Here is a 16,301-nt window from a genome sequence, read left to right as displayed (position 1 = left end):
CAGTTATGGGAGAAATCAGCAGAAACAAGCCATTTTCTGTCACTTTCTGTATAGGCAGAGATGGAAGCATCATACTGTTATGATTCTTATAGGTTAAGTACCCAAATCAATAGAATGTCAGCTGCTAAACTGGACTTTGTCCAGCCTTTAGAAACAGAGAAAAGCCAGTAGTGGATGAGAATGTTGGTAAGAACCCAGCAGAAGGCAGCTGCGGGACGCAGGGAAAGAGCACTGAACAGGGGACAGGAGACTGAACTCTAGTTCTGGCCTTGGTTCCACCTAGCTGTGGTTTGCATGTCAGCCAGGAGCAGTGTGAGCACTGAACCTGGAGACCAGTGAACTTCTGTGGCCCTGAAATGAGGAGAGCAAATAAATGCCAAAGGTAGCAGAGAGGCAATGGGAGGGCAAAGGAGAAGCCAATAAGAGCTATTGCAGAGAAAGAATCCTCAGGAATTGGCAATCAGCCAGTCTGGCCCAGGCTGTGACCTGAATTCTTTTTCCCTCAGGCAGGGTTAATCTACTGTTTTCTAAAGGGCAGAGTTGGCTCTGGAAGAACCAAGACTTCAGCTTCAGTGTGAACCCCCACTGCCATATGGGACTTCTCCAAAAATATCTGGATTTACATAGTTCACCCTTTAGCAATTTATTGTCAAAAATGAAGTAAGGATTTGGGTATTTTTAACCATGGTAACAGAAACTTTGCAAACAAACACAGTAAACTGGGAATCAATTTCCAAATGTAACAGAGACTATTTCCCTGTGACCAAAAGGAGTGGTATTTATGGATGATTGGTTTCCTCACCCTTGTCTCCAAATCTTAGCACCTGGCTAAAAAGTCAGGGGTGATGAGCCAGCAGACTGGAAGATTTAGCCACAGCTCAGACAAACACATTCCTCACCTTGGAGGAGTCTGGGTTCTTGTTGTCAGGCATACTCCGTGTGGGGTCAGTGAAGTGTGGATTCCTCATTAGGAGAAGAGGGAGTAGAGAAAGGAGTTTGGGGTTCAGGTATCCAATATATCTGCCAAACCGCATGTGCCAAGTGGTTTCCAAACTACATTTTGCCTGGCACATAATGGGCTTTCAATAAATGTCAGTTGAATGAAAGAATAACTGCACAACTCAGCAGCTTCCTTCCATAGGGAGAAAGTTGGAGAGACTGTCTAGCACAGAATGGGCAAATTTTTTCTGTCAGGGGTTAGACAGTAAATATTTTCAGCTCCGTGGGCCATACTGTCTCTGTCACAACTATTCAATTCTGCCACTATATTGTGAAAGCAAGCCATGTTTCTATAGAACTTTATTTACGAAAAAAAGGCAGTGAGCTGGGTTTGGTCTGTGGGATTGTACTCTGTGCAATCCCCTTGGTCTAGGGCATGCTGTTGCATCTCTGGAGTCAGATCTCAAGTTGGTTATAACATGTAGAACATATCAATTAAGCTGAGACACATCTCTGGAAATCCTGAAAAAGCAGACTGCTGGGAAAATGACCTACCTAAAACTTCATTCTCTGAAGGCTACTTTCTAACTTTAAGGTGGAGAAATATTTATACATATACATGTGAAATAAACATAAAGCAGGGTAAATATCTATAATGATGTTATAAATCAAGAAACTTTGCTCAAGATAATTTAAAGATTCCTGGGGCTTATGGAATCATTGAAAGAATTGTATAGAGGCCCAAAGAATCAAGGACCATAGTTTTGAGGCCTCAGAATCTTTCTTTTTTAGTTTTCCAAAGGCACAACATTAAGTGAGCTAAAATCATGAAGAATATGTCCTATAAATCCTAAACACATCCTTTTATCAACTGATTTTTTTATATGTAAAATATCTGTGCTGAAAACTTCAGTGAGAAAAGCTATAGGGAAATATATGTGAGATGGATAACAAACATACATATTATGGGTGAAATGTCAAACTTGGATAAGGAATCAGTTAACACAAAAATGGTATCTCATTAAGACTCAAAAGAGGTTAGAAGTGAGTATGAATGAGATAGTAGGACTGGGTCAGAGAAGAAAGAAAAGAAACTTGATGTGAATACCTGCATTTCTATAAACAAGTTAGATCAAAACTATGCACATTCTAAGTAATGTGGACACATGTAAGTCTACAACCTGAACAGAACAGATTTAAAAACATTCTTTTTCTCACCAATTTCTCAAGACACTATTCCCCAGGCAAATACTTCAAGAGCTGTTAAATTTTCCTTTCATAATATGCTACACAATGGCATCTGTAATTTGCAATTTTTATACCATTACTTCTTTTCTTGCTTTATTGCACTGGCTTAACACTCTGCTTCTATTTTCAATGGAAGGGGTAAAAGTAGGAATCCTTGCTTATGTTCTTGATGTTAGAAGAAAAACATTTAAACTTTCACTGTGATATAGGATGGTAGCTGTAGGTTTTTCACAGATGCCCTTTATCAGAATGAGGAAAATTCCTTCTATTCCTAGTTTTCTGAGAGTTTTCATCATGAATGTTTTTTGAATTTTGTCTAATGGTTGATTTTTTAAAAATTTATTGAGATGATCATATGATGTTTTCCTTTGCTCTCTTAATGTGGTAAATTACACTAATTTGTTTGAATGTTAAACCAATCTTGCATTCCTGAGGCAAATATCATTTGGCTGTTATATGTTGCGGTAGACAAGGAGATGTACCACCCATATCTCCAATCAAGGCTCTCTCAGCTGAGGCTGACTGTGAAGGATATGACAGTGGGATACTGTCTGTTGACTTCATTCCCTTCAGGTAGGTCAGGCAAGTCCTTCCCTGAAGGGGGATCCCAATAGACAGACATCAGAACATAGAACATGTGCAACACATTTTGATTGGGGATGGTAGTGGAGCAAGGAAAGGGGAAACAATGAGCTCAGCTTTGTTTACCTGTGCCTATCAACCTATTTCTTTTCTTTTTTTAAAATAAATTTTTTTAATTTATTTATTTATTTTTGGCTGTGTTGGGTCTTCACTGCTGCACGTGTGCTTTCTCTAGTTGCTGTGAGTGGGGGCTACTCTTCATTGTGATGCGTGGGCTTCTCATTGAGGTGGCTTCTCTAGTTGTGGAGCATGGGCTCTAGGAATGTGGGCTTCAGTAGTTGTGACACATGGGCTCAGTAGTTGTGGCTCACATGGTCTAGAGTGCAGGCTCAGTAGTTGTGGCACACAGGCTTAGTTGCTTTGCAGCATGTGGGATCTTCCTGGACCAGGGGTCTAACCCATGTCTGCTGCATTGGCAGGTGGATTCTTAACCACTGCACCACCAGGGAAGCCCCACATTTTACATTTAGATCTATGATCCACCTTGAGTTCCTTTTCGTTTAGGTAGAGGAGTTCTTTGTTTGCTTGGTTTTTGTTTTGTTTAGTGTTTTTGCATACAGATATCCAGTTTTTCCAGCACCATCTGTTGAAAACACTGTCCTTTCTCTGTTGAACTGCCTTTGTACCTTTGCCCCATGTCATTTCACCATAATTGTGTGAGTCTATTTGGTTGATGGTGCTGTTTAGATCTCTATTCTTGCTAATATCCTGTCTGCTCATTTTTTATTTATTTATTTATTTTTGGCTGCCTTGGGTCTTCATTGCTGCACGTAGGCTTTCTCTAGTCACCGTAAGTGGGGGTTACTCTTCAATGCGGTATGTGGGCTTCTCATTGTGATGGTGACTTCTCTTTTTGAAGAGCACGGGCTCTAGGTGTGCAGGCTTCAGTAGTTGTGGCGTGCGGGCTCAGTAGTCCATCAATCTATTTCTACCAGCAACCAACTAATTAAACTGAAGAAGTCCTGGTAAGAGATCATCCTTTCAAAGCTAAGTTAGGTGAGTTATTACAAAGTTGACTTTATCTACACAAGAGGGTAACAGATGTCAGTTTGTATTACAAGTGGCTCTAGAAAAAATATTTATATTGCTAATAAACTAAAATATAATAATGCTCTGTTTTCCCTCCAAAAGACAGAATTTTCCTTGTGAGAATCAATGCTTGATTATACTGAAGGTTAATGGCTTTCAAGTTTGATCATAGCTACTTGTTCTTTGTTTTGTTGACATAAATGCTTTCTTCTATTTTTACTTAGGCAAACTCCAGGGAATTATTTTGAATATTAAGAAGGTGGCTTTGTTTAGAGCCAGACTGTTTACGTCAACCTGAGACACTATGAACTGCCTAATCCCACTTGGGAAAAATAAAAGGAACAGCTGAGCATAAATGGATATTGGAATGCTTTCTTGATTTTCATGAGTCAGAAATTTATAGTATCTGCCTCATTAATTGAAGGGAAGTGAATTCCTAGAACTTCAGACATTGTAATAACCGAGTACAAAAACACACACTTTTAAAAAAAATCTAAATCGTTTTTTTTTTTTTTTTTGCGGTATGCGGGCCTCTCACTGTTGTGGCCTCTCCCGTTGTGGAGCACAGGCTCCGGACGCGCAGGCCCAGCAGCCATGGCTCACAGGCCCAGCCGCTCAGTGGCATGTGGGATCCTCCCAGACCGGGGCACGAACCCGCGTCCCCTGCATCGACAGGCAGACTCTCAACCACTGTGCCATCAGGGAAGCCCCTAAATCGTTTTTAGACTGAATACATGTCTTCAGGTAGTATTCATATCTCTTTCTCATTAGGGAATAATTATGGGTTGATTTTATATATACATATTAAATAAACTGTAATTTTTATGCTTTTTTACATAAGCAGGCACAAGATTTGCACTATTCAAAAAATATTTCAAGGAAACAATGCAATCCCATATTAAGGCATTTAATAACTACCATTTATCCACTTAGTGAGTTGAGTGTTTGAACTTTTATCAGATTATTATTCTATTTATCTGTATGATATTCCATAGACCAGACTGGATTAGGGCAATGTCACTGAATCAAACTGAATGATTTGGAAACACTGATATGCTTGTAACCAGGGTGATCATTTGCTAACTGCTCTTCTCATTTAAATGTCATATTCCAGGTGGCTAACAGATCTGGGTGTATTAAAAAAATTTCAGTGGTACTTGTGAAATTATAAACTGGAAAATGAAGTGATAACATTCTCAAAGACCAAACCTGTATATAGAAAGTGTTTTGAAGTTAGGGAAACAGCTATTTTGATATTTTAATTCAATAATTCATATTCAGGATACTTTTAAGAATCAAGACTATATATTGTAGCTGTAGCTGACTTAGTGGACTAGGCTGAGAAAAGTGAAAAACTATATTTTAATCTTTTCAGAGACATTTGAAATTTTTTTGTTGTTGAAATTTTGACTTCGGAATGAATTACAAGTTTCAATTCTATGAACTTCCAAAACTGGCTGTACTAACAAAACTTGTAAAAAAGGAATTGAAATGTGCATTCAACAAAATTATAAAAATTGAATGAAAACATCTAGAGTTTAATAGGATCAAAAGGAAATAAATTTGTGATCATTAACTGTTTCCATTCCATTCCCTTTGGGCATTGTACTGGGTTTGGGTCTACTAGGTCTTGTAGTTGTCCTATTCAGAACTATAATAAAGTGGGAAATAAGTAGTTTAGACATTTTTTAATTGAAAATTTGTAGCCAAGGAAAATAAAACTTTCCAGAGAATTGGAAGTCATTTAACTGGGCGATAAAAATATGATGACTTACCAAAAACTGTCGTTCAGAATATAGAAATCACAAGTCTGGTATAAAAATCACAGACTTGAATTTGAGACCTGAGTATGTACTCTGAGGTGATCACTGGGCTTGAAAAAGTAGAGGGAATTTATATTTCTAAGTGGAAACTAGCTGGCTTCATTTATAAGCACTAGATACATTCCAAAATGGGACTGAAGAAAGATCAGGACTACATATGCTGAAAGAAAACCCAAAACTTGATGTGTATTTATTGGTCAAGGCCTCCTAACACATACGTTTGTGGTCCTTTTGGAGGAGTCTCTAGGTACATATGCTCCCTCAAGTCCACCGTTAAACTCAGAACTATGATAAAACCATTGAAATTTCTCTCCTGCTCTGTTGAGAGTCATAATAGTACAAAAACATTGAAGTCAGCTTTTTATCTTCCATTTAGCAGAGTTTTCAAGGAAAAGCACTAAGTGTATCGCGATTAAGAGAGTGAGTTCTGAAGCCAGACTGCTTGCCTTTGAATCCACTTCCCAGCCCTTCTTAAGCCTTAGCTTCCCCAGCCTTACCTCACAGGATGCATGGTTAGCACACCATCACTGTTAGCCATTATTGTTACTGTTTCCTTATTTTGTAGAAAGGTTTAATATAACCAGCCACACGTTAAATTCTCAACAGTTACCATGATACAAAAATCACATGGAGTCGGAGGATTATTCCAAAAAATATGGGCTCCTCCATAAATCAAAGAAAAATGTATTTGTTCTTTCTTCCATGTGCCTGGAGAGATGTTCACCGGGAATGTTAGCTTATAAGCCATTTTTTCATTTAGAACTTTAAAACTTCTTAGAATCACAGAGGAGAAAAGGGGCAGAAAACACCAGAGTCTCTGGTCCAACTTGTATGTTAGCATAGGAGTGATTTATATGGACCAAATCAACCCCCAAGTTAACTTTTCACTAACAAGCTCCAGTGAGGGAGATCCTAAATCCTTTGGTGAATTTAGATTTAAAGTATTTTCTGGGAATTCTCTACCAGTCCAGTGGTTAGGGCGCAGTGCTTTCACTGCTGGGGCCCAAGTTCGATCCTTGGTAAGGGAACTAAGTTCCTGCAAGATGCATGTTGTGGCCAAAAAAAAAAAAAAGTATTTTCCAGGTTATTTTCACTTTACTTTGATGTTTAAAACCTGTAAAATGTGTTTTTTTAATTTTTTTTTAATCTGAAAGAATCAAGTAAAAATATTCTCCCAGAACAAGTCTTTTATAATGGAAGAGGTCTTTTCTTAAAAGATAACATTTGACATGTAATATATCATAGCTAATGCTAATGCTATCTCTATAATTGCCATAGAAAACTGAAGGAGGAGGGGAGAGTGTGTGTGATTTATGCAAAAATACTATTTTAAAAATGGTTTTATATTGTTAAGCTTCCGTGGTGGTATCTTAATCTGATTATGCTTAAAAATCTCAGTCAAGTCTTGTCACTTCCATGGATTCATTATTTCCTCTCTACTTACCCACAAGGATCAGAATTTTGTATGTAATTTATTTCAGTTTAAGGATATATAGCCTTCATTTGGTATATTTGGCTGTTTCAATATTTTTTTTTTGGCAGTGCCAGGCAGCATGTGGGATCCTACTTCCCTGACCAGAGATTGAACCCGTGCCCCCTGCAGTGGAAGTGCGGAGTTTTAACCACTGAACTGCCAGGGAATTCCTCAATACATTTTATATCTTCTTAGATATGCTGATTATTTAGGTCATCAGAAAGAGAAACAACTTACCAGGTCTGATGTGTGGTTTGTCAGGTGTTCTGGGCTTCACAGGAGTTGTATACAATCTGTGTGGTGCTGAAACAGAGGAAATGCTTCACATTTAATAACCAGCACTCCTGAGCTCAATAAATGGAGATTTAGTACTCTACAGACCAACAACTTGTACACTTTGCATGGAAGTATAAAGAATATTCTTAAATCTCCAAGTATGCATTACAGCATTGATGCTGAAGGAAAAAAAGCAAGTGAAAATATTCATGCCTGGAAATTAAAGATGCACACAGTCAAAGTGAGGTAGGTCATCGGTAATGTGTGTTAAGGATTAGTCATCATTTAGTCCATGTTTTTCAGGGGCATTTATTTCACCACAAGGTTGCTTAATATGGTAAACATATAAGCCAACCATCTACCCCTCCATCCATCCATGTGTCTGTCCATCAACCCATCCATCCACCCATTCACATCTCTGAATTAGGGAGTCACTGTGAAACATTATTTTGCCAAAGGAGACAAATAATATTAAAGGCAGAAAGAAAAATATTTTTAGGTATGTAAGAAGAAAAGAGTAGAAACGTGGTCTGTATCTAATTGTCTTAGCTCATGAACCTGGAAGTGAATAAATACTCAACTTAGTGCCATCCACTAAAGCTTTAGGGATGAGAGAAAATGACCTCTGGTGTCCTGCCCATCAAGAGAGGGTGAGCAAAGATCAAGAACTCAGACAGCCCTTGGACCAACATGCCACCTTGTTACTTCCTGCTCCCGTTATCCAGGGCCTGGCACAGTGAGGACCATTAATGAAGAGTTGTCAAATACATTTAAAAAATTAGTGACCATTGTATGCAGGCAAATTCATGAGAAACTCAGCTGAAATATTTTTGCTCCCTAAGTTTTTAAAGTGTGCATCCATCCTGGGATGTGTCTATACTTGCCTTCCCTCCTCTGCCACCCTTGACACACCACGTTGCTTCCTGCCACCAACTTTCTTGGTAATGCTTTAGCTAAGACTGGAAAAAATTTTCTTGCAAACTTTGTTAAGTAGATTACACCATTTCAATGATTTTGTTCACATCTTGAATGGGTATTTATGTAACCATCAATCAGCAAATGCCTTGCCTACCACATTAAAAAATATACCTGCAAAACAGATTGTAATGTAGCTCATTTATAAACTTCCTATGTGCGGACTGATGAGTAGAATTTTGCCATACTCAGGCCCAAACCAGCAGACACATACTGAAATTCTCTGTAGGTTTAATGTGCTCCTTTCAAAGTGCAATAACTAGAGTGAACAGAGGTACTGATTTATTCAAAAATAATCAATTCTCGCATGGCCTAAGATGTGTGATGATGATTTGCAAATGTGTTTCTTCAATTTTCTTTGAGAGTGGTAGGATTCCCTGTCAGTTGAACATATTTCAGCTTTCTTGTTAATTTCTTCAATGTTAGATTGCTTTTGCTTAAAGAAATATAAGAATCCTGGCTCTTATTAGTATCATTCTAGAACACATATGAATTTTAAAACTTTAGAAAAGAAACAGAGCAGAGTGTAGAAATTATCAGCACTACATTCATTATTTCAAAGCCACAGGATCAGAATTTTGGTTTTATTTTTTATACAGTCTTTACTTAAATCTTGAAAGAACTTTTTATAAAGGAGCTGAAATATAACTTATGTCTGGGCTGTGAGTTATTCACATAGCTCATCACCAGGTAACACATGGCCTTGAGAAAACTGCTTGAGGGTTTCAATTTTAAACTAAAAAAAAAAAAGACAAAGGTGCATTGTGAGAATGTAACATTGTAAATATCATCTCCACATAGTTTTTGGTCACTAATAATAAAAATAATTTTAAAAGATGGCTTCATATCTAAAGAGTTTTATAAAAATTATTTTAAAAGAACACTAAAAATATTTGACAAAGATAACATCAAAAATAGACAGACAAGGATTACAGGAGAAATACCTTGAAGGATCTTTGTTTTGCCCAGTATAGGGAGAGGGAAAGAAGGGTACAAGGGTACACCCAGGGACCCCTTGTGCCCTGGGTGGCATACGGATCAGGGGGGCTGAAATAAGTAAAATAATCAAAATGTCCCCAGAATGCCTCTGGCCAAGTGGATTTCTACCATGGGTTGAGATGGGAGGAGAAAAGGAGAGCAGCTTGAGTTAGGTCAGGGTTTCGGTTATAGCTGCAGGGAATTGTATCAGCAGACAAAGAAGCAAGAATGACGCAGAGAAAATGTGCCAGAGATCCTACTAGTAGGTTCATGCTGTAGGCTTTAGACACTAAGTTTCTTTGGAGCACTTGGGCCCCACTGCTGAGGGCTTGGAGACCAAAAAGCCACAAGGTCCTGGTACATGCATGGGTGGAGTATGAAGACCAAGAGAAACAATTTCATGCCTACAGCATCTCTCAAATTGTTGTGTGCTGTCTTGCACATCTGATACCTACTATTAGAAACAAAACACAACACAATAAAAATAATACAGTAGATTGACCTCCTTGTCCATAGAGCTCAGGCACGCATTTATGAGGGTTGGGTCAGAGGGTGATCCTAGGACACACAGTGTGCTGTTACTAAAGTTGACCCTCTACTCCCAAGAAGGGTTACTGGCCTGGACCAGGTTGGAAATGCATTTCTGGTGAGCCCACTTTAAAGAGCCTTGGCATGAGTCTAGAAAAGTGTGAATCCCAGAGCTGCACAAGTTAGGTTCAAGCTAAGGATCTTCAGAACATAAGAAAGTAATTAAAATACAGTACATTATATAAATATGTTAAGACAATTCATAGAATGATATCAGATCCTGGATATACAACCAATCAACTGTGAAACTCATCTAATAAAACCATGTTCTAGAAGCAATTTGATAAAAATATTGATACTCCCATTAAAGTAAGAAAAAGCAAAAACAAGAAAAGGTCTATGATTTTTACCCTCAATTCTGAAATCTACAAAGCTTTGAAAAGCTGAAATCTTGGGGCTTCCCTGGTGGCGTAGTGGTTGAGAGTCCGCCTGCTGATGCAGGGGACATGGGTTTGTGGCCACTGAGCCTGTGCTCCACGACGGGAGAGGCCACAACAGTGCGAGGCCCGCGTACCGCAAAAAAAAAAAAAAAAAAAGCTGAAATCTTTTTCTCATTTGGCAATACAACCCGAGCTGAATAAAGTGTTTACCCTGCTTATTGTAAGTATTTATATGTTTTGCTGTAAAAACGTCAATGTGTTTGATTATGAGAATCCAGCTATCTTCTATCAAGCCAGACATTAAAGAGGTTTGCAAAAACATTAAAAAATAAACATATAAAAATCAGGATGCGGTATGGATATAATAGGATTGAACACCTGCTGTTAATGGCTGAAGCTAGTAATGAGGGTGTGGGAGGGCTGTCATTATACTGGCTCCTTACTTCTGTGTATATTAACTTTATTTTAAAAATAAGTAGAAAGGTAATAAAGTAAATAATAAAATAAACATTTAAACCATTATAAAAATTAAATGAAACAAGTTCAAAAGTTTTACAAAATTTACAAGAACTGTCTTGTACCGTAGAGAGTATTGTCAGTCATGTTTATTTAGAACAAGTACTGCTCTGCTTATTATAAAATATATACCTTAAGGTTAGATTTCTTTTATTATCATTTCCTCATATTGTTTTGTTTCTTCCACAAAGCTCCCTCCCCAATTATGACTGACAATTGAGTACAATAAATTTGCCTTACAACTCTTTAAAAACTATTTGCTCTTGTTTTTTGGGCTTTCTCCCATATGCTAGAGGTAGACATGGGCAAAAGAGCGTAATTAAGGGGAAAAAAAGAAAACACGAAAATACTAGAAATCTGCAACTGGTTACAATCCAAGTAGGACAGAAAGATATAAAAAGGAAAGACTACCGAGAGCATGAAGATGTGAGAGAGAGCTCTGTGTAGGTGAGTTAACTTCCCAAAAAGTAGAAGGAAAAAATAATATAAGGAGACCCCCGAATAAAGCTTCTTGGATGTTTTAATATTAATTCATCATTAAAAAATGATTTTTCTTGTTACGAGTTTCCTTTCTCAGGCCACAATACCAACGCGTTGATCAAGTTTGGGAGATGGGACAGAGGGAGGAGAGAGAGAGAAAGGAGAAGAAGGAGAAGGAAATAAAAATTCTTATTTATCAGATGTGGAAAATGAGGCAAAAGGTCAAGCAAGGAAAAAAAAATGGGAGCTCTCTTTCTTAGTCATCAGCATGAAGCAGTCAACCATACATTCAAAAGCACAGCTCTAACTAAAGAAATTGTCTTTCCTACATTCAACTGGTATTCATACAAATATTCCTATTTGGCTGATGTCCTGTACCTATGCAATGAAAAAACTTAACTCACTGTGATGAAAAATTACATTCTTAAAAGAAAATTTTCTTCCTGCTTAAAAAAGAAGGAAAAGTTACTATCCAGAGGTGGGGAAATAGCATTACCCTGAGTTGTCTTTGCCAATTCAGTTGTTCGTGGAAACTTGGTTGTGAAGAGTTCTTGGGTGGATTGGTCTGTTTCTGCTGGAGGAAACGCAGTAAGATGGCTGGCTTTAAATGATTATCATTATGAATGGGTCAAAAAGGAAACAAACAAACTCTACTCTTTTCTATCCCGTGCAGTGATAAAAGGGTAAATTGCATTAATAACTATGCCCAATAACCACCATATGTCAAAGATAATGGTATATTTTAATAACTCTCATTTATTATATTTACTGTCTTCTTGCACTATTATTTTAATGATTATTATAAGGATTTCAAAAGCTTTTAGTTCAGAATCATTGTTTCATGATACTGGACATGGCTATATTCTTGGATATGCCTCCTGTCTTTATGTATTATTGCCTTCAAGTTTCCTCCCTATTTCATGAGCTCCACAAATTATTTAGGTGAGCTGGAAAAAAATAGATCATAGAAAATAATGTGTATTTACACCATAGAAGAATAAATATCCTATTTATCTCATGTGAAAATCAAAGTTTGTTTATTGACATACTGGTGCATTACTCCTGACAAAATAAAAATAAGTATGGCAATACTCCCAGTCCCATATTATCTTGAAATCATTACAACATCATACCGACATAGCAAATTATACTGTTCACTTTGCTACATACTGGATCCAAGGAAATACTTGGTGCAAATAATATGTTGTCATCTTATTTTCTGCCTGTTTTATAATCTGGATTCTGCTCATAAGAGAGATTCTTGTAATAGTTGGTCCAGTAAATGGGGTACTTTAAAAAAAAACAAACAGGGAGTGGAATTTAGATAATTAGCACATCCAGCACTGGTTCTTGATAAGTACTTTTGACTTTGCCATCGTGGGTAATGTTGACTTTGAGGACCTAGGCTACAATAGATGAGTATTTGGTAATTAGGATATATTTGCTCATTCAGTTAAAAAATTTTTCCTTTGAAAAGGATTCCATTTTAAAATGTGATTGATCAGTAACTTCATTTCAGCAGACACACACAAAGGATGGTTTTATCTGAAAATGGATGAAGGGAGGAAAATAAAGCCACTGATTTAAACAGCCATGTGGGACACAGCATGGACAGGGCAGAGAAGCCAACAAACACAAGCTGGGAACTCTTGTTTTCCAGTTCATCTTCAGCCAAGTGTCAGGCAAAATTGGGTTTCCCACACAGTGAAGACATTGATGCTGAACTCTTCGAAAGCCTGGCCAGCTCATTCCAACCAACCCTACTGACTCATTCATGCATCTGTGTTCCTCCAGGCTACCCGGATGCTCATCAGATTAGTCTGGCTGCCATTCTCTACCCTGTGTCTCTTCCCTATCTGTCTTTAACCTTTCACACCTTTAACTTCAACTCTCATTCCAACTGGAAGACCCGGCATACATGTCACCTCCTCTGTGAAGCCTTCCCGGATACCCCCAGGTAGTTTCCTTGCTCAGCATGTTGCTCATTTCTCTATGAATTTATTGTATTGTATAACATGGGGGTGAATTCCAGGAGCTCTGGTGACTGAGTATGTGGGTTCCAATTTGGCTCTGACGTTAGCTGTATGTCTTAACCAGATTTTTAAATCTTTCTGTGCCTCAATTTTCTAAGCTGTAAAATGGGGCAAGTAATAGAAACTACCTCACAAAGTTGTTACGTGCCTTAAATTTAAAAATACATGTAGAACACTGGGTAGCACAGAGGAAGCACAGCTACTGCTAAATCCTGTCTTCATATTAGATGGCGAGCTCTCCAGGGTAACCTTTAAAACAGTTTTATTTTGGAATTCCTATTGCTTGGCATTGCAGTTAGCCCCCAAAAGATATTCAAATACTAGATGAAATTTTTCTTCCCAAATGCAGTTCCAAATATGGAAAAAGCAACAAAAGAATATAGCATTGATATACTTTGGGAAGATTCTTTTTTAAAAAAATAATTGGAGGGCTTCCCTGGTGGCACAGTGGTTGGGAGTCTGCCTGCCAGTGCAGGAGACACGAGTCCGTGCCCCGGTCCAGGAGGATCCCACATGCTGTGGAGCGGCTGGGCCCGTGAACCATGGCCGCTGAGCCTGCGTGTCCGGAGCCTGTGCTCCGCAACGGGAGAGGCCACAGCAGTGAGAGGCCCGTGTACCACAAAAATAATAATAATAATAATTGGAATTTTGTCAAGATGTTTCAAAATATTCTCATTTTATATTAGAAATCAGCATAAATATTAGAAGGACAAATATACAGTTAATGTAAAAGAATCAAGTGAAATGGGTATTTTTTTATAATGATATGAAGAGACCCTCTGTGGTTTGGAAATCTATGAACACAAATGTACATATGGCTACTTTAAGGGCAATTCCTAAAATGTTAAGTCCTCAATAGACTGAAATAGTAAAACAAAATTTACCCAGAGTGGTTCGTAGTTCCTCTTGACTAGAACTCGGTGAAATCATAGGAATGAAAGGGCTGCCTCGTGTCTCTAAAGGAGCTGAAAAGACAAGTACCAAGGTTGTCAATCTTTAGATTCAAAAGCCAGCACCCAGCCAGAATAATATTACATGAGATTCCTTTATTTGAAATAGAAAAACAGAAAACATTAAGTGAGTCAGGAAGAAGAAAGTTAAGTGTGCATAGAACCTTCAGGAAGATGACTGTGGAACATAGAATAATGGTTCTCAACTGTTTTTTTCCACCAGGATAGATAATAAATGACATTCAGTGCTTGACATACTCTATGACCATAGCTGGTTAAGACAGGTGTGGGTAAGACATGGTCCTTGGTCTGTCAGCTGCAGCTCTCCCATCCAAGAGAGCACATAGGATTACAACAGGAGAGAGAATATCATCACTGTGGCAAGCACCTGGCGTCTGCTCAAGTTTATTTTTAAAAATAAACTGGTGGCAAACTTTAGTATTTTGACCAATATTAATAATAATTACTTGCCAGCATCTTCCACAGCATGTTAGTGGGTTATAACACCACAGCTGAGAACCACTAAACCAGCAGAAAAAGTTAACTAGGTGGGCGTGAGTAAGGTGGAATCATTCTGAACACAGAGACAAATGAGGTAGGTGAGAATGGGCTCGGTAGTGAGCTGTCTTAAGTTGGTCTTCAGAGCAAACCTTTAGAACATTGCCCTTCTATTTTGAAACCACTGCCTTTCTATTTTGGAAAGAGTAAAAATAATGAGAATGAAACAACGAAGAGGACTGAGGACAGATGATGTTTCAATGTGATCATTTGAGAAAGACCTGCAATCTTGATGGCAGCCAGGAAAAGAATTAGAGTGGGTCAAATGGGAAAACCATTACCTAGTGTTGTCTCTGGCAGATCAATTCTAAAGGTAACAGGTTGCAGAACTAGGCCAAAAGCAAACCAAAGAAATATATTTATGAGAATTACTACCTGGTGAAGTAAACCCAGTTTCTGTGTCTCTACAATGCACCCGTTTGAACATTTAAACATTCTCTTAGAATCATAATAAATATGAGAAAATTCCATACCTTAGGTGACACCCAGGGAACTTAGTTCAACTAAAACTTTAAAGTTTTCGTTCACTGTCACTATGAGGAAAATTTGATTAGGCACCCATATTTTTAACTTAAAAGTACACCCACATTTGGAATGTAGCAATATTTACATTCTGAAGGAAGGTGAAAATGGTTGGCTCAGGTAATAATTATATCTTATAACTTTAGCGTGATTTTCTATTCAGCAAAAATACTTTCAGGGAAAATAAACTAATTCTACACTATTCTCTCATGGGGAAAAATTTGTCAAGCAGATTGTATGATTAAACCTCCCCAAAAGAAATACACATTTTCTATCCATAATTTTCTCTGAACTTCTTCCACATCACAATCATTCCAAAAATATATTTACCTCAAGAATATTTTTTGAAAAATACACTTCGTAACTGGGAAAATAAAACAATTCATTTACCAGGTTCGCTCTGAGAAACTTCAGGGTCTGGTTTATGGGGAAGGAGCACATCTCTTGGAACTGAAAGAAAAAGATTATAAAACACTGTGCACTCTAAATGTCATACTTGGAGTGAAACTTAACCCATAGACCTAAAACCCTGGGAAGCATGAATGAAGCAAAGATGTTTTCACAATGGCTAAAGGGCTAAGCCAAGAAGAGGACCATCTTTCTGAAACAGAAAAATGTCACTGTGTAGGAAAGGTTCTAATGGCAGTAAAAAAAAGTTGGTCACAGGTCATTTCGAAGATTCTGTTGAGGGAAAAAAAAGGAAGAAAAAACTAATGTAATTAAACACAAGGAGGTAGGTCTCCCTCAAGTTGTCTTCAATAGGTCAGTTTTTGTCTGAAGAGGTTATAGCTGCCATTTGATATTCCTGCTAAAATTCCACTGACAGCAATAGAAAATACATTATCTTAAAGAAATGGCCTGGGCCTCCCTGGTGGCGCAGTGGTAGAGAG

At 37.9% G+C, this 16,301-nt stretch overlaps 1 protein-coding gene across 4 annotated transcripts in view; it reads right to left on the bottom strand.

Moving 5' to 3' along the window:
- The window catches only part of ABI3BP (ABI family member 3 binding protein), a 276,389-nt gene that overhangs the window by 60,905 nt on the left and 199,183 nt on the right, over positions 1–16,301 (bottom strand). For 2 of the 4 annotated variants that reach the window (XM_032631466.1, XM_032631465.1), the window contains 6 exons: positions 15,802–15,861; positions 15,171–15,218; positions 14,266–14,346; positions 11,845–11,922; positions 7,393–7,458; positions 5,435–5,509 (listed from right to left, as the gene is read on the bottom strand). In XM_032631466.1, coding sequence (XP_032487357.1) covers positions 5,435–5,509; positions 7,393–7,458; positions 11,845–11,922; positions 14,266–14,346; positions 15,171–15,218; positions 15,802–15,861 — 408 coding nt within the window. The remainder of the gene's footprint in view (positions 1–5,434; positions 5,510–7,392; positions 7,459–11,844; positions 11,923–14,265; positions 14,347–15,170; positions 15,219–15,801; positions 15,862–16,301) is intronic. The other 2 variants (XM_032631463.1, XM_032631467.1) reach the window with 1 other exon arrangement.

Source organism: Phocoena sinus, chromosome 4 (genome assembly GCF_008692025.1).
Source record: "Phocoena sinus isolate mPhoSin1 chromosome 4, mPhoSin1.pri, whole genome shotgun sequence".
NCBI lineage: Eukaryota > Metazoa > Chordata > Mammalia > Artiodactyla > Phocoenidae > Phocoena > Phocoena sinus.
Note: the sequence above shows the minus strand (reverse complement) of the source record. Positions and strands in the feature narration are given on the sequence as shown.